This window comes from Hippopotamus amphibius, chromosome 7 (assembly GCF_030028045.1).
Source record: "Hippopotamus amphibius kiboko isolate mHipAmp2 chromosome 7, mHipAmp2.hap2, whole genome shotgun sequence".
NCBI lineage: Eukaryota > Metazoa > Chordata > Mammalia > Artiodactyla > Hippopotamidae > Hippopotamus > Hippopotamus amphibius.
In genome coordinates, this window is record NC_080192.1 from 111,310,451 (window position 1) to 111,329,703 (window position 19,253).

General features: G+C 43.9%; 1 protein-coding gene across 1 annotated transcript in view; it reads right to left on the reverse strand.

Annotated features, from left to right (window-relative positions):
- The window catches only part of PRKCE (protein kinase C epsilon), a 515,835-nt gene that overhangs the window by 141,731 nt on the left and 354,851 nt on the right, over positions 1 to 19,253 (reverse strand). Inside the window, exon 10 of the mRNA XM_057740938.1 lies at positions 18,935 to 19,108. Coding sequence (XP_057596921.1) covers positions 18,935 to 19,108 — 174 coding nt within the window. The remainder of the gene's footprint in view (positions 1 to 18,934; positions 19,109 to 19,253) is intronic.

Here is a 19,253-nt window from a genome sequence, read left to right on the forward strand (position 1 = left end):
CCAAACGATTCTGCTGCGCATAATCACAGTAGCTCTCACTACCATCCCCGCCACAGGATGCCTTTACTGAGCACTTACTCTCCATAAGTAAGTGGGCTGCTCCTATACATACATACATGCGTATGCACATGCATACACAGACACACACACACACACACACGAAGGGCACACACAGGTAGAAAAGTTTGTGTTGGCCTTTGGGTGCTTATAGTTGGCTTGGAGAGAGAAGTCGCTTGTGCATACAAATCTAACAGCTAGTCAAGCTGTATATTCTGGGTGCCATGTGAGAAGAGTCATTAATAGAAACTAAAGGGGTTCGAACAAACTGAAGGATTCACTAAGAGGTGGGATGTGACAGCAGCAGCAGGAGATCTGGTTAATCACCACAGTGGGGCTGTATCATCCCAGGCAAAGAGAACAGGCAGGAAGCCAGGGATCTGCCTGCCAGTGTCCAGAAAGTGGGCAGTGAAACTGAAGCAGGCAAGCTGAGACCCGACAAAGGACATTTTACTTTACATGCCATGGGTGGTATCCAAAGTCGCAGAAGAGGGTGGCAAAAGTGGGAGAGCTCTGTTGTTGTATTTGGAAAACTCCTTCCAGGAGTGGTTCATTTCAAATAAAAATCAAAACGGCTATCCCACTATAATCTGTTGCTCCTATTACTACCCAAAATAGTTTCTGGGAAGTCCATTGAAAGATTCATCCCTACACACACGGAGCTTGCTACATCACTCACAAGAAAGCTGTACAAAACTAGGATGCCCTACAGGTAATGAATGCTAGGGCAAGTGTAAGAAACACACTTTGAGAAGTTCCCACCTGGTGTAAAAGGAAACACAAAATGAAAACTACTACTCTCAGGGAAAAGACACTTACTTATTCTACGGATGACAAAGATGGCAAGGATCCTAGGGTTTGGGGGCAGGAAGACAGGGACTGTCCCACATCATGCAGGACCGTGAGAAACAGCTAGTGGATTGGGTGGGGGAAAAGAGCAAATTCATTTAAGTGGGTAATTCCTTTTTGCTGGGACATAGTTATAGTTTGCTATAGGAAAGCGTTACTATAGCAGCAACACTAGGAGACATTCATTCCAGCAATCCTAAAGGCAGCAGCTTTACATCTTCTACATCCCTCAGTCACCTCTGAAGGATGCACTCGTTTTTCAGAAGTAACACTGATGGAAGAGGAAGGATAGCACTTCAGAACCTTCGGGTGGGCTCATGGTCGGAAAAGCCCACAGCTGATTTGGATAATTGCATCTTCTGCCCTTCTAGTCACTCCCACTGCCAAATACCACTGTTCTGAACGATTATGGGATGACATGAAAAGCTAAACTCAGAAAGGCAACCAGGAAGGCCCTCCAGAGAGTTCTAGTGTGGATTTAAAGGATGAGGATATTGGACAAGGTGGTTTATGGCTGGGGCACTGGTGTCTTTTCAGCAAGTCTGCTGTGTTTCTGACTGTATCCTTATATGGAAGGTTCTCCAGTGCTGTATTCTCAGTGCAGGTGGATGCCTAGAATATTGTCCACGTTCTTAGACGATGGAGACAGAGATAAACATACATGTTCCACCCCCAAGATTCGAGGACCACAAAGAGCTGTCAGCTCCATCACCCCACTCAGTCATCCAGCAGTTTTGCAAGTGAGGACTTTTCACCACTCCTTGATAGGAGGTAGCTTAACTTTCTAATGGCTTTATAGACTCTTTTAGCCATGCTTTCTGGGTATACTTTCTTCTTACATCACAGTGAGGGCATTGAGAAGACTGCATACTCAAATATGCAGCTTGGGAAAGGGGCCGTTATTCACAGAGCCTCCGTCACAAGGACCCCAGCAAATCCCCCTAAATATCATTTCCTCCACTTACATTTTTTTAAAAAAGAGAGGGTGCAAGCTGGAGGAGTTTGATACATCTTACAGTTTCCTTTTTCCTGACTCTCTCTGTACAGGATGATGTAGTTGTTTACTTTAAGGCTCAGGAGTCAGCAGCATTGTATGAAAAGCCTTCCCACCAAATAAACCCCATAATAAGACATGATGTTTAGGCAATTAGCAACACATGAACAGGCTTGCTCGTGCTCTCACTTGAGAATCTGCTCTTTCTTCCTGCTGCAGGGGCCACTCACAGGGAAGTGGAGTGAGTGGTCCCTGTAGCAGGGTGGGGAAAAGGGAAGACTTTCCATGTCATGGGGAGGTGGGTGGGGGTTGGTGTAGCAGGTGTGTGTGAAGGAGTGGAGCGAGGCCGGGGTGGGGGGCGGGGATGGGGGGACGAACAAAGGAGATCTTCCTTGGTCCCATCTCCAAACGCTTCATGAAATGAAATTCCAAACCTCGGTATGCTTATCCATAAAACGGGGGGATAACAAAACTGTAAGAGATGTGGTAAGAGTCAATCATACCTGCAAAGTGGTTAGCATGTTATGTGAGGCAGCACAGAAGGGTGAGCACTAGGACAACAGAGTGGACACTGCCTGCGTTCAGATCCCAGTTCTACTACTTATTAGCTGTGTGGTTTTGGAGAAGGCATTCTACCTCCCTGTGCCTCAGGATACGCCTACCTCATAAGGCCCTTGCAAGGATTATAATAATCAATACGTGTCAAGAGCTTTAAAAACAGCACATAGTAAGTGCTGTAAAAATGTCAGCTGCTGTTATTTTGGGCTTATAGAAAACACTCTATAAATGTTCGCTGCTGGTGATGGCAGCAAGGAAAGCTATTTTCAACTGGTGGTGGGTCTGAGGGAGGAAGGCACGGGAAGGGGCATGTCCCCCACAGAGGACATGTCAGGATCTGGAGAGAACATGTATGCATATAGCTTAAAAGCAGTTCATTTATAATATAATTTTGTAGATGGAAAATGAAAAGATGTCTGTGGTTTTCATAATAAAAAGTCACCACAAGAAATGGTTGATGACATCTTCTTGGCTATAAAACAGGATTTTAAAATGGTGAGAAACACTGAAGAAGTGGAGACTAGAAAAGATTTCTCCCTTAACCAGAGCTGCATGCGGAAAGGGTGAGTCTCAGCTGGGTTACTCCTTCAGAATTCTCAACTGTGAAGGGGAGGACCCAGGCTGGGCTGAAGATGGGCCAGTGTCTCTGTGGATAACCCCTAGACTTCAGCCTCCTCTTGGCCTTGGTAAGGAGACAGGGCCTATGCTTTATCTTCCAGTTAAACAGACCATGGGACCAGTGGCCACACTTCCTGTCCTTGAGACAGACCTCACTGCCAAAGACAACAGGAAAATCAAGACTTTAGTGGCAAAATAATGATATGCAGACATTGTCCTCAAGCTCAGTTTTTACTACAGTGAGAATTTTTTTTTGAGGGGGTATCACCATTTAAAATGCTAATATCTGTGGTAGTTTGGATACTTTCATGATCTTGTTCTCCTCTCCCCCCTTTTATTATATATCTACAGAAGAATATATAAGATATATAAAGAATAATCAAAACAAGTCATAAAGAGAAAAACAAATACCATATGCTAACTCATATATAAGGAATCTAGAAAAATGGTACTGATGAACCTAGTGGCAGGGGATGAATAGAGATGCAGACATAGAGAATGGACTTGAGGACATGGAGCGAGGAGAGGGGAAGGCTGGGAAGACGTGTGAGAGTAGCACTGACCTATATACACCACCAAATGTAAAATAGCTAGCTAGTGGGAAGCTGCTGCATAGCACAGGGAGATCAGCTGAGTGCTTTGTGATGACCTAGAGGGGTGGGATAGGGAGGGTGGGAGGGAGGCTCGAGAGGGAGGGGATATGGGGATATATGTATAAATAGAGCTGATTCACTTTGCTGTACAGCAGAAATTAACACAACATTGTAATTATACGTCAATAAAGATGTAAAAAAAAAACCCCAACTTCCCTTTAGCCATGATGCATCTTGACAAACAGGAGATGGCTGCTGGTCCTCAAAATCTCCTTTAACCCTCTCTGATTGCATCCCCTCCCCCATTTCCCATCCAGCGGTAGGGGTAACCACCAAGGTAATCATTGCCTTGTTTTTCTTTATAGTTTCATCACCTCTGTGTTTATCTCTAAACAATATATTGTTTAGTGTTTCCTGTTTGGGGACTTTATATAAATGCAGTTATGCTGCATAGCTCTTTCTGGGACTGACTTGCATCTTTGGTCTGTGTTTCCTCCTTTTTAATCATCAGCTTTTCTGGATGAGGTCTTAGCTCTTAAGGGTCTTGCTCTTTCTCTTCTAAATGTGCTCTTAAAAAATATCCCTGAAACATCCTCCCTAAAATATCATGACACAGCAATTGAACTGGTTCACTCTGTTCCCTGGGATGTGAACTGTCTGCCACATTGTGGTAAGCTGTGGCCAGGTCCTTGCTTTTTTAATTCAAATATTATTTCCTTACATCCAAGTGACATTTCTGGTAGATTTAAAGATCGAAGAAATGCATTCAAACCATCCAAATGATAACCATCTTCCAAAAGTAGACATTTACCCCAAGCACCATATTCCTAATGTTTTTTGCAGTCTTCTATGTTTCTTTCCAGTTTTGTCCAACTGCTCACACTCCTCCCTGTTCTTGTCCTTCCTTACCTATGAAATCTAAATGTCCCTTTCTACTAAATTGGGATTTTAAGTTTCACATCATTACCTTAACCTTTGAACCATTTGTACAGGTTTTCACAAATCCCTGTAACTTTCTATTTTTCCCTCCCACAAAAATGCCTATTTGGATCAAATGGGATTTTTACTCTCATAATCCTGCAAACTGTTAGCACCATTTCCTACAGAGGAGGAAGGAGCATCTGAATGTCTGCATTTTGTGCTGAACTTAGTGTCTTCAAGATCTAGGAATTAACAAGTAGCTCAAAGAGCTAAACAGAATCTGCCTTTCAGGGGATGTAGATGCACGGGAATCACATGGGTTTTGAGCTGGAAGCACGAATCTATCATTTTAAGTTTTTGGAAGGACCCATTTGTTCCTGCCTGTGGCATCTGCAAGATACTGACTTCCTGTGTTTACCCAGTGCCTAGGACACGGGGCTGTCTTCAGTTCCCACGGTGATGGGCTGATTCCCCCTCCCCCACCCACAGGCTGCTGTGGTTTAAAGCTGCAGAGATCAGCACTGGGCCAGGCAGCTAGATGGAGGATCTGAACTACATAAACATGCAGAGCTGTCTCAGACAGGGTTTGTTCCTTGTCACACAAGGACAGGACCGCACTGACCCAACCTCATAGATTCTAATGGGCTCTCACCACTATGCTCCCCTAGGATAGATGGGATCCAGGGTTCTTACTCCTGTGACAAAGTCCTTCACATGTGAGAGAAGAGTGTCCCTCCCACCTGCAGGAGTATGCCTGCTCCTCCAGCCCACTCAGTGCTTCTTCCTCTGCCTTTCTAAGCTCATTTCTGCACCACTCATTTTTACAAGGAATCATATTTTATTTTCTGGTTCACCTGTGCTAGTCTTACCTCTCTAGATAAACTAGAAATTCTTGGGATAAAGGCAGTGTCTTTTTCCATCCCTCCCACACTTGGTACGAAGCTGAAGACATACCAGGCACTGGGAAAATACTGGTTGTCTGCTGTTTACTAAAGCAGAGCACTTCCTCCCTGACTGATGGGATGTGTTCCCTGCATCTTCCTCTCCCCTGCTGCTGTTTTTAACACTTCAGGTTTCAGTTACTCTGCCTGATACCTCCATCCCTCAGCCACTCCACCTGGCAATCCAAATGGATCTTGCCAACCCAAGGTGTTTTCTAGTGAATTCTTTTATAAACATTTTATAAAAGGAGTTGGCTTTTTTAAGGTGAACCAACACACCTACATGTATAATTACTATTTTTTAAAGCCAGAATTTATTTCCAAGTTTTCTTCTAGTGGATCTACTTGTACTTCTTTGTCATGTTCCCTTTCGATTTATGTATGTCAAGAAATACTGCCCATATCTCAATTAACTCCCCACAAAAAACAAAACTCCGGATGAATTAGACCATGGAAGTACTTCAACATGGATGGCAATGTGTTTCACTTGGTTGCTTCTGTGTGGTTCTAATGTTGGTGCATCTAGAAAGCCTTCATAAATTAGGGCTTGATAAAGGAGGTTGAATTTAAGTTATTACTTGAAAAACACAACCAGCATGGATTGGATAAATGGTGGAAGACACATCGAGAACAAAGACAGCAGCTTCTCCAACCACTCCCATACTCAGACCCTTACTGGGCTATACCTTTTGGAGGATGATGTAAGGCCACAATCCCCATCACCACCCATGTCACTATCAGTCAGTCCGGCCTAAACCAAGCTGCAGAGCCAGCAGGCTTCAGCTCGAAGAGCCAGGGCCGGGTAATGAGCTTATTAGTTCCCTAGCAACCTGCACACAAGTGTTCCAGACAAAATGGATTACATACTGCTGCTGAATTCCAAGCGAATATCCTATTGACCCAACAAAGGAGTTAATTTGTACCTCTTGCCACACTACAGGGGTCAACTAGGAGAATTTTTTTTGTCTGTGATCCCTCCTGGCATTCTCCCTGGAATGTCATGGTAAAACAAAATGTTCTGACGGGGTCAGAAAGGATGGGTCAATTTCCAATTGCCTCTGGAAAAAAAAAAAACAAAAAAAAACGCTCGTAACAGGAAGAAGAGGGTCTGTTTTCCTTCCTATTGCTTTCTTAACACAATTTGGATTGCCTAAAATAATACCCCCCAAAAGCTATTCCAGGGACCCTGGGCATAAGAAGTCTGGTCACCCCACTATAAATTAACCAATTGCAGTTTTATTTACACCTTGGTCTCTTGAGATTTTGGTTTGTGTTCATTAATTCTCAGGAGCCTAATCTCCCCTGGGCAGTCAGACAAAATGAAGTTTCTGGAAGCCAACTGCCTGGGTTTGAATCCAGGATCTGCCATGTCCAGCTGTGTGACCTCTCTTTGGGAAAATAGTCCTACCTAAAAGGTTGATATGAAGATTAAACAAGTTAATACACGTAAACTGTTTGACATTAAACCTGGCATTTAACAAGTCCTATACAAATTTCTGTTCTTATGGTTATTATTGAGCCACGGATGACCCTGAAATGGAAGGTAATGACTAGGCCACCTGGATGACCCATCTCTCTCTCATTTCTTGGATTAGGACAGCAGTCTCCAAAGACAAACCACCAAGGGGACAGTTCCAAGATGTTCTTTACTGGAACCAGGAACCTTTTCTTCTCACACTGGGGAGTCAGCCCTAAATGTGACCATCCCCTGCCTCAGTGACAAGAAGGAGACAAAGGGTCCAGCAAGAATTCACTGGAATCGTGTGGACGAGAAAAAGCATTCAGAGGAACCATGCAGAAGCCAATGTCATGGTGACCCACCTGTGATGGCTTGGCAGTTCAAACTATGGGTCAGGCAGTCAGAAGGACAAGCTACCTGACTCCTAGGGACACACGATCAAAGAAATGTTTTTCACATTACATGGTCACACTTCTAAACTTATTAGATTTTATAATTAAGATTTAAGAATAGATTTTATAATTAAAAAACAAAAATGACATAACAAAGTATTCATCCTCCAGTTGGGCATAGACTTCTCCTGGGAGAAGAGATGGCTCTTGGTAATCTTTTGCTTGATGCCCTCCTGATATACTTGTGAGATGACTAGACAGGTTAAGAGGTTGGGCCATAGCTGTAGTTAAGGACATCTGGGCTCAGGTTAAGGGTTAGGTAATATATTTTTTCTCCCTATGAAGCTAGTGTACCTGGGAGCTCAAATCTACCAACAATGGTTTCTCAATTTTGTTTCATGAACGTTTGCCCAGTTGGTCAGAAAAGGTCATCCCTATAGGCTAACAGAAACATGGCAAAGCTCTCAGTCCAGCTTGGGGGTGGGGTTAGGGTATCTATATAAAGCATATTAAAACTGTTAACTGAGTAAGACAGAAGTTAAAATTTATTGTGCCTGCTGTTTGCTAGAAACTGTGCTGTGCTTTAATAAGACAACTATAACGTCTGCTGGTAGACCTCCTTATGCAAGATCACTAGTCACTCAAAGTGTGTTTGAATTTGGAACCATTAACGTAGAATGACAGCCTTGTGAACATAAAGGCATTGATTGAGGTAGGATCATTTACTGAATTGAACTTTGAAAAGTAAACACTAAACAGAAGCACTTTTCTTTTAATTTTATCATTGTTCTTTTCTCACGCATGCACCAGCAACAAGTCAGTCTGCAATGGTCCCACGTCTGGTTCCCAATGAGCTGTGTTTTCATAGATCTTTAGAATCAGATTTAGGAATCCTATAGACCATGTCGTCTAACTCCCCTCTCTGTGTCTTCCCTCATCTTTTATTATGAGTTAGGAAATCAATGCCCAGAGAAATGTTTCAGTCAAGCATCAGCGGCAGAAGCCAGAGATAGAGCCAGAGTTTCTTGCCTCACGGTGCCCTCTTTCCTGGATCCTGTGTTCCTTACCAATGAAGAGGGCACACAGAAACACAAGTTAGCCACATGGGACACACTTGCCCCCTGGCAAAATCTTCAAAGTCAAAGAATCAAGGGCCAGCAGAGTTACATGAAGTACCTGAGACCATTGGAAGAAAAGTTCAGGTTATACGAAAGCCCAATGCTTAAGCTGAATAATCTCAATAGACTGGGTAAAAGCTTCTCTAAAAAATGCCCCACGTAGAAAACAAAGCCAGTCCACTAACAAAATTCAACTTGGATCTAAAAATAGACACGATTAAAAACAAAAATTAGGTAAATCCTGAAAACCAATAGATGGCATTGGGGGAGAGATCGGAGGTCTGATGTCAACCAATGAGGAAACTGGCTTTGTTTCATGAACAGGTTAGATAACTTGGCTCTCTGGTTTTAGATTTCAAGCTGAAACTTTAAATTCGATCATCATGTACCCATTGACTGTGGGCAAATGACACCACAGAAGTGTGTAGGTCACTTAACCCAACTGGCTGCAATCTAAGTTCCTGTTTCTAATCAGTCCGGGGTTTTACAACTGATATTTTCCAGAGTATTAAATGCAGTGCTCCACTTCCTTTTGGGGCAGGCCCACCTTTCCAGACGCAGAGGGGAAAGTGAACAGTCTATAGCAATTCTTCCTTCACAAGTTCTTCCCCACCACCTCCGGACTCGTGAACTGTTGAAATAGCCTCCACACTGGTAGCTCGGCTTTGTAATTTCCCCTTTAATCCAAACCACACAGAGCTGCCATGCTATGCTTCCTAAGTCATCACTTCCTGTCACACCTTTAAGGAATCCTCTACTTTCAGAATACGTCCAAAACTCCTTGTCTAAAAGAACTCCACAGTTTAGCCAGACTTTCCTTACAAAGTGATCTTTCTCATGCCTTTGAAATGTAAGTCTGCTTTTCTGGTACAACATATCACCATCCCCCTAAATTTGGGGTCAAACTCCTCCCTCCCTGAAACTTGCTGTGCCCTGCTCCTCCCCCTCTCCTTCAGTGACATCCTCCCCCTCGCTCCCCTCCATCAGCACATTCCTAATCCATGGTGGTCCTTCTCTCCCATAGGAGGTGGGGGGGGTGCATCGTTGATTTGAATCCCAGCTCCATCACTAAACTACCTGTGTGACCCCGGCCAAGGAGCAAAGCCTCCCCTAGTCTCAGCTTCTTCCTCTGCCCAGAGAAAGGACAATACCTATACTCCATGGAACTTAGGTAAGATGAAAGAAATTGGTCCTTGCACAAGGCTCGACACTTAATAGATGCTCAATAAGTCTTTTCTTCCTCTTGATCACACACCACCTTTATTATGTATTACTGTTTTATGTATATTATATCATCTGTCCTGGAACATAAGAGTCCCAGTTCTGATTATTTCCCAATGGCCTCTAATAAGGTTCTGGTACCGAGCATGTTCTCATGATCAACTTTCTTGTCATCAGAGTAATGTTATAACCCAGCTACATTCTCTCTACTTTACTTTTTCTATTCTGGAAAACCTCCTCAGCAAGCCAAAGTGGTTTCTACTAATGACCCAACCAAAGTAGAGACAGAACTCACAGAGAATACAAGAAATGTTAAGTTTTGAATCTGCTTCCAAAATTCTATCTCTAAGGAATGTGCCCATTTTAATAATGGAAGGACATTTACAATGAAAACCTTCAAGAAATGACATCGTATGCATATCCAATTATATATAGGTAGGTAAAAACCATCAAGACATAACTCCAAACTGTCAGTGGAAGTTGCAGTGGCTTTAAACTTTTTTTCCCCCAAAGTAAAATCCTTTCTTCAAATGATGTCTTACTTGGAATACTAACACAAGAAGCAGCTGAAGGTGGGACTGCTCTGGATGGACAGAAGGTGGAGTGTGAAAGTCCTCTCTCCACAGCACACACAGGGTCTGTGTGTCCAGATGTATGTGTGTGCGTGCGCACATGTGCACAAATGCGTGCGTACACACACACACACACAGCAACTCCTGAGGCACCTCTACAAAACCTAATTCAGAAACTACAGCTTAGCAGAATAAGCAAATCGTTTAGGAGGATAGGTAAATATACTTCACACTGGTGAAAAAACATCTACTAAACAAACATATATACACGTATATGATGTCAAAGGAATTTAAATCTTGTTCTACAAGATGCCCATGTCAGAGTATTTACAAGCTGTACTCAAGTTTATGTTATAGAAAGAGAGAAACATAAACAGAAAGAGGCCATCCTGCTGCATAGAGGCAAATGCTATCTCTGGGCAACACTGGGCAGTGCTTTCTGGTTCACGTACTGCTAACGTCAGCTCCACCGGAAGCCAAGCATTTACCTGTGACCTGCAACCCCTAAATTCAGGATTTCTCTACAGGAGGCCCTCGGATATCAGGGCCTTAGAAATCATTCGGTTAAAGAATACTTAGTAACAATAGAAATAGCTACAATATGTTGTTTAGTGAAACAATTGGAAGTACATCAATTTTAAAAATACATATGTATAAACTGATACATATTCTTAAACTGGAAATATACACATCAAAATGTCAGTAGTAGTCATTAGAATAATTCTTTTTGTTCCTTTCTGAATTTTCCGAATTTTCTATAATTAACAAATATTCTTTGGGACAAAAAATTATTATTATTTTTTAAAGGCCAAGGCCAACAGTTTCTGAAGGAGAGCAAAGCAGTAAGTTCACCACTAAATCACTGTCAGGTAGCACAGCACCCCATGATGCCTGTGGCAAGGTGCACTGGGTACATAGTAGATGCTCAATGAACAGTGGCTGAATGGGCAGGTGTGAGGGCCTTGTCTTGCTCCAGCCCATTCTGAACACAATCCCTGTGCCCATGCCCCCTTTCTCATCTCTCCTCGCTTGCACTTTCAGAAAACAAACATTTCCAGAAACAGGCTGAATGATCCTGCTACTCTCACCAGCTTAAGGGGCACTAATTTTTTTTTAAAAATTCCAATCTCATTGAATCCAGGTAAAACAGAGCTCTGAGACCCTTTCTCCTGTGTTACAGCAAGTGGGGACTGCAGGTAAGGATATGTGAAGTAGAGAACTTGGACAGGAGGGAGGTGATACCATCATATGAACAACAGAGGCCTTCAGGACACCTTGATTCCAAGGTGGGTTCCATTACAGACAAGCTGTAAGACCTCTCTGGGCCTCAGTTTTCTCATCCATAGAAGGGAGTGACCTTACTTGTCTCATTAGGAAGGAACCTGTGGGATGGCTATCTAAATGAAATGAAGGCATTTGTAAAAGTAACCGTCCTACTCAAATGCAAGGTTTCCTTGGAGGCAAAGAAGTTGCCTGAGGCAGCAGCATCTTGGATTAAGAGCCAACACACCCGCGCGCGCGCGCACGCACGCACGCGCGCGCGCACACACACACACACACACACACACACACACACACACACACACACACACACACACACACACCTCTCTGCCCCAGGGGCATGTGAGCAGTAATTAACTCTACAACCTTTTGTCATGCACAGTGCATCCTGTTGTGCTTCTAGACCTGGTCCTCCACCTCTGTGAAGCTTTGCTTGATGAAGAAAACCGTAACCTCCTCTCCCAACTGGGTTGGGCACCCCTGGTAGGTCTGCACATAGACATACCCCTCCCCACCACACACACACTCACTCACTCTTTTTCTGTCTCTCCCATGCCCCTTGACCTCCCCACCTCAAACCTCCACAGGCCTCAGCCCATTCCTCCTCAGGTAAACAGTGATTGTAACCCCATCACTTTGACAGAGGTCCTATCATAAAAGTCTTTTAAAGCCCTGTGGTTCATAAAAAGGAATGAAATGGAGCTATATGTAATGAGGTGGATAGACCTAGAGTCTGTCACACAGAGTGAAGTAAGCCAGAAAGAGGAAAACAAATACTGTATGCTAACTCATATATACGGAATCTAAAAAAAAAAATGGTACTGATGAACCCAGTGACAGGGTAAGAATAAGGATGCAGATGCAGAGAATGGACTGGAGGACACGCGGTTTAGGGGGCAGGGGGCGAAGGGGAAGCTGGGACGAAGTGAGAGAGTAGCACAGACATATATACGCTATGAAATAGATAGCTAGTGGGAAGTCGCTGTATAGCAAAGGGAGATCAACTTGATGATGGGTGATGCCTTGGAGGGCCAGGACAGGGTGGGAGGGAGTCGCGGGAGGGAGAGGATATGGAGATATATGTATAAATACAGCTGATTCACTTTGGTGTAACAAACAAACAAATAAATCAATAAATACATTTTTTTAAAAAAGCCCCGTGGTGATTTGCATGCAGCAGGCCCTCACTGAAGATGTCTTCTTGGCTGATCAAAAGCAATGGCTCTGTGGACCAGCTTGCTCTAGGGTAGGATGCCCTTCAGAAGTAAGGAGATAGAGTTTGCTGGAGTCTCAGCACTTTGACAATGGAGTCTGCCAATGCTAAGCCTGTGCTCTCTACCACAGACCTCATTTCACTGCGATCTGTTAGAAACTATGGAGGATCTCTTTTATTGGCAATGATATTGATCCTCAGGTGGCTGCCTGACCCACAGACCATCTCATGGTCAAATCCAAACAAAGTGCCTCCAACCCCTCCGACACCATACTGCCTCTGATTGTAACTGCGTAGAGCTAAACTGGACTCCATGTGGAATCTGTTTCTTTGACTTTGGCTCTTGTTTTTTTGTTGTTTTTGTTATTATAATCATACATGATGGCCTGCCTCGGGGAACACCGCCTCTCTGCCTGAATGCTGAACTAAAGTACCTCTGTTCAGCTCACCGGCAGACAAACTGACCTGCCCACCTGTGTGAATGGCTGAAATGAACATATTCCCTTCACCGAGGCTGGCCATTCCTGGAGATCTTTTGTAAGACTGATGGCCCTTTAATTTTGCTTCCTCATGGCCTCTCCCTCTCTGATTCTATAAAACAAACTGGCATCCAGACCCCACCCAATACGGTGGTTTTTAGGCGACATTAGTCTGCCGTCTTCTTGGTTTTCTGACTTTCCAAATAAAGTTGTATTCCTTGCCTCAACACCTCGTCTCTGATTCATTGGCCTGTTGTGCGACTAGCAGAGAGAGCTTGGAGTCAGGGTAACAAGACGGTGTGCTCTACTGCATTCTCAGCTCTTTTAGATTTAATCTGACGTAGTCACCTCTCTTTTAAAAAAAAAAATCTACCAATGGTCTAATTTTTACTCTCTTTTTTGCTTTTGTATTTGCTGTTCTTCAGAACTGATAGTCACAAGAATGTCTGAGTTCCTTGAAACCACAATTTTCCCCTTGCCTCCTCAACACTCCTTTCCCAGCAGTTTTCAGCCCCTACTCACGTGGATTATTACTAAAGCTCATTTGAAAAACGTCTCCAGTTGCTTTTTAAGGATTTTTCCATCCTGCATTTCCCCCAGGGCAGAGAGGGAGGTTGGCCGAGGGAGATTCTCTAGTTCACCCTCCGTTTCCTCTTTAGGGACCCACACTGACCAAGCCCTCCAGGAGTTGTATTCCCAGGCCTGGCAGGAAATGCCAAAGGGTGGGGGATGGGGACAATTAGGTATTTAAAGAGGAAAAATCATGCATGAATTTATTCAAGTCAGGTTTAGTTGGAAGGGATGATTTCACAATGGGGATCATATGCAGCAGTTCAAAATGCCTGAGAACTTTATTTCTTATAACTAGAAAAACAAAAGCAAAACAAACCTACCATTCAGTGGCTCTCCCATCCCCAGCCTTCTGTGGATGAGTGGGAAGCCAGGAGAGGCAATTCCTGAAATCACACCCCCTGCCCCCAAACCCTGACAATGAGCAGCCAGTAACTTTTAGAGCCCAAAGAAGCAGGCTTCCAGTATTATCTTCCCTTCTCTACCGTCATCATCTTGCAGACGCAGGAATCTCCCTCTTTATTTTCCAAATACCCTCCCCTTTCTTCCTCTTCTTCCCTGCGGTTATTTAGCCATTGACATTTCCTTGGAAGAAGCAGGACAGACTGAGGTAGGAGTTCTAGTGTTGGAAAAACAACAATGAAAATGAGAGCTGGAGATAAGTTCTAGGCTTCATCAGGATCTCTTTGCCTTTATCCTTTTCCAAATGTTACCCATGCTTCAAGGTCCAAGTTAGGTGCCACCACTTTCAGGAAGCCTTCCCAACTGCCTTCGGCAGAGCTTCAAATGAATCACCTACAGGGCTCCACTAGGAGAGTTACCACACTGTAGAAGATCACTCGTTGCACGTCTATCTCCCCACTAAACAGCAATCTCCATGTGTTCAGAGTTGGTATGTTTTGAGCTTTTAGCCCTGGGACCTAGCAGTGTATAGCCTATAACAGATGCCCAATAAATACCTGTACATTCACTGAATTAATTAGAGGCCATACTTTTTTTTTAACCGAGAAAAAATTATTGTGTGTATGAAAATATTAAATGTGCTGTTAATTTAACATCATCCATTAAAAACTCATTGTAAAATGTGAACATTTTAGTCTCTCATCGATATCAACAGATAGCACAACGTCTCTAAGTCTGTATGGCTATGTCAGTCTTGACGAGCATTATGCCTTCATAAAATCAGAAGTATGCCCAGGGTTTTTTAGTTGTAAGAGGGAGGGCTTGAGAGAAATGAGACTACTCCATCTTGGCTGGAGCTGGAAGTCCCTTTGCCCCCTTTTCATACCATAGGTTTGCTATTTTGTCAAATACAGTTTTGTAGATTTCTCTAGTTGTTTCAGGTGATTCTAGCATCCCAAAGAGCACACAGCATAGTGGGAACTCAAGTCACACACACTGGTGTGAATATGATTGACACTGAAGTTATTGGCTTAATTTGGGGTGCTTTCTGCCTTTTCTCACAAGCACTGGAGCCGTTTCATTTGCTTTTTTCCTGCTAGAGCCCATGCATAATGACCAGAGGATGGGAGCCACGGGCAGTCAGGCTCGGCACAGAAAAGGCCACATTCTTCTTTAACTGTAACTTGGTCATTCAGTGGGTGGTGGTGACCAGACCTAACTCATGACCTGACGTCACAATTGGCGCCAGTGGGCTTACTCAATTGTTGCCATGGGTCACCATACCAGACACGGGACCTCACACACTCTCTAGTCCTGTCAGGCAATCTGTGTAGCGTGTGGCCTGAAGCCATGTGCAACAGCTCAAGAACTTCTCAAAGGAATGCTTCCGTAGAGGCTGTTTCTTCTACACACCAAGCACTGAAGGCCTACCTAAAAATAATTAAACCCGACTTAACATTATTGCTGTGCTCTGTGTCATAATTCAACAAGAATGAAAGAAATCTTAATAGGATTGCAGGTAGGTCTTGTGTTCCTTAATCATGTATTAGAGTCTTAGTCAAAACCATGTTTGCAGTGGCTCAGAAACACTGTCCTTCCTTTTCAGGAAAAGTGAAACTAAAGCTGGACTGAACTACGGCCACTGAACTTGGCTCCATTTCCACCCAAGTCCTGTCCCAGTCCTCCCCGCTCTGTAGAGCCTGGATCGAGCGCTTTCCCCACCTCCAGACCCCAAAGAGCACCCCCTCCTCAGTCCTCCTGGCTTGAACACGTCTACCCAGAATGTAATGACTCCAGGTTGTTTGCTGTGGAAGTTAGCATAACCCCCGTCCCCACCCCTTAATGAGTAAACTCCTCCACTTGAGAATCACCTCCCTTTCTGCTGATAACTCCACACCCAGCACCTACCTCAGAGTCAGGTGAACAACAGCTACTTTTTAAAAGCATGATGACTGGCTGCCATAGGAAAAAGCCACAGTTTCTCATGGTTAAGCTAGGGGATTATAAGATGATTCCTCATAAGTTTCCTTGCCCTAGTAAGCGAAGGTCCTTCGGCAAGGTTAAAATATGATTTGCTTTAGAAAAATTAGATGCACATGCATCTGTCGTGTAAAACAAGATGTGCCATGTTCTGCTGAGTAATGGTGGTCGGGGACTTGCTCCCGTAACTGTTGCTGCCTGACCCTGACCTGAGAAAAGAGTTAGTAAATCTCTGAATTACAGAGGAAAGTCCCTTCTCTCCCCAACCTTACCGTCCAGCCACCCAGACACCGATCTCCATGTCATTTGGCCATTATTCTGCCATAAAGGAAACCCATGGTGTTGTATGATGCCATTTTGTGCTCCAAGAGCAGCTGCACAAGGAGGACACTCAGCCTTGATGTTCTGAACGCACAGAGGAGAACACTGCTGGCTCTGAAGACAGCATTCCCGCTCCCTCACTGATTCACCAAGAGCGCAGGGAAGCAGAGCCTCCACTCTGGCTCTCTGGGTCCACCGCGTACAGAGGGTTCACAGGGTCTTTACAAGAAGATTGGACCCCCCCGGGATGTCGGACCTCTTGGCACTGTGTCCAAAGAAAGCAAGCTCATGTGGATCCCTGCCTAGGAAACCAGCTCAGACGGTGAAAGAGATGGCATAGCTGCTAGAGGCAGGGGAAGAGGCAGGGGTCTCCCCTCAGAGGGGACACAACATGATATCAGAGCAAGGCCCCACTGGACTGGGAGTCCCAGAAGTGAGATGGTAAGTTCGACTCGGCCAACACCAAGTATCTGTGGGCAAAAGACTTACATCTCTGAAATCTGATTTTCTCACTGGTGCAAAAGAAGACTAGAAGAGAGAATTTTTTAAAACGTCTTCCAACCCTCTGACTCTGAATGACAACCTACCGGGTGTGAGGCCCTCTGACAGGCACCATGGAAGACAGAGATGTAGGATACGTTTCTCATTAACCCAGAATCATGCTCACGTGGAGGAAAGAGGAAAGTTGACCTTGCGATTGACCTCCTATTATCACAATGGACTCTGCGCGTGTAAACATACACACACATGCACAGACGCAGACATATCGGGCAATACAAAACACACATCCAAAACAAGGATAGCTAATAAGTCCTATACTTGTTCAGAAAAGGGGTTTCCAGATTTTCAGGAGATATCTCTTATTCTCCTGAGAGATTTCAGAGGGTTAGGAAAAATTTCATTAGATCAGTGTCTCTCACTGTGGAATAGATAGGGACAGTGAGGTGAAGCTTGGGATCAAATCGTTGGGAAATAGTAGATTAAATAAAGGTAATATATATATTTTTCCACTGCAGGTCTCCTCAGCAACTTTGACAAGCAAATGTATATAGAGACCCTCCAAGAGGGGTCAAGACTGCAGTGTCGCAAACTACGGGCCACAGAGGCTTTTATTCTTAAGAGTCTCTCAAGTGAGGAAGTTTCAGAGAAATACCCTTTGGGAAACAGTGTACCAAAGAGACTGTACATTCCTTGAGGTCAGGGACTGGGCCTTGCTCACCACTGTCTCTCCAGCACCCAGCACAACACTGGGCACATGGAAAGGATTTAATAAAATATAATAAAATAAAAATTGGCCAAATGACCAAAGGAGTAATTACTGAATTCTGTGTGGAAAGACTGGCATTCTCAATGACATGGTGGGGAGAGTACGCCAAGGAGCAACGACTCATCTGTCCAAGATGGCACCTGTCACTGGGCTCCAGATGGACACAGGTAAGCATTTCAGACGAGGCTGCCTTTGCCTTCTCAAGAAACCAAGGACAACAAATCCTTAAGGCATCCTCAAAGACTTTCACTTATTTTATTCCCCAAAACAGGGTAATAAAAGAGCTTCATGAAGAATGTTGGCATTCCTTTCCTTTACTAAGAATAAGTAACGAATGAGTTAAGGATATTAATTGGTCAGATGCCACAACGTACTCACAGATTATTTTTGTTTCTTTACTGCCACCTTCTGGTCCCCAGGCATCTACATGGCTACATGGTAATTTTAAAATGCTACCTTATATCTGTGGTTCACAATGGAATTTTATTTTTTAATTTTTTAAAATTAATTTATTTTTTTTTTGGCTGCACCACGCGGCTTACAGGACCTGAGTTTCCCCAACCAGGGACTGAACAGCGATTGATCCCGGGCCTGGCAGTGAAAGCACCGAGTCCTAACCACTGGACTGCATGGGAATTCCCCACGATGGCATGTTAAGCACTGTTCACATCCTTTGCCTCATGTGACATTACACAGGTTAGACGTGGCTCAGGAGGTCCTTACTCTTATTTCATTTGATCTGAAGGCAACAAAGAACTTAAGTGATTTGCCTGGTGACAGAAAGTTAGGAGCAGAGAAAGGACTAACCATGCCTGTTGTTTTCTCCAAGGAGCAAACACCAGGGTCAGTTATTTGGCTTTGTCCAGCTATGCTTGCAAAGACTTCTATTGCCCTCTCATCCCTTCACAAGCACAGCCTTGAATGGAAAATCCCTTACCCTTAAAAAAGAGAATGTTGTTCAAACATACCCTGATCTTTACAAGGGTAAAATCCATTCCACTTTACCAGAGCTGTGAGAAAAGAATGTAGGGGATCTGTGATTGATTTTTTTATCTGACAGTCAAGATACCATAGTGTCCTACAGCACAACCCCAAGATGGTGATCCACCAGCTTCTTCTTAAACTTACCTTGGTCTGGAAGCAGCAATAGAGTTGTGTTAGGTACGGATGTTTCCGCGCCAGAGCCAAAATCCTCTTTTCTGTCATCGTGCAGTCTACATCATCATCCTGAAGGATGACATCCTTCTTTAGAACCTTCACAGCATAAACTTCATCTTTCCCTTTGAGCTCCGCCAACATGACCTGTAATCAACCAAAACTACCGCTTAAGCCTAAACCTGTAGGAAATCAAAAGAAACCCAAGTCCATACCAAATGCTTTAAAAACTTTTTTTTCCTTTAATTTTAAATAGTATAATTGTATTTAAAATGTAAAGACTACCCATCCT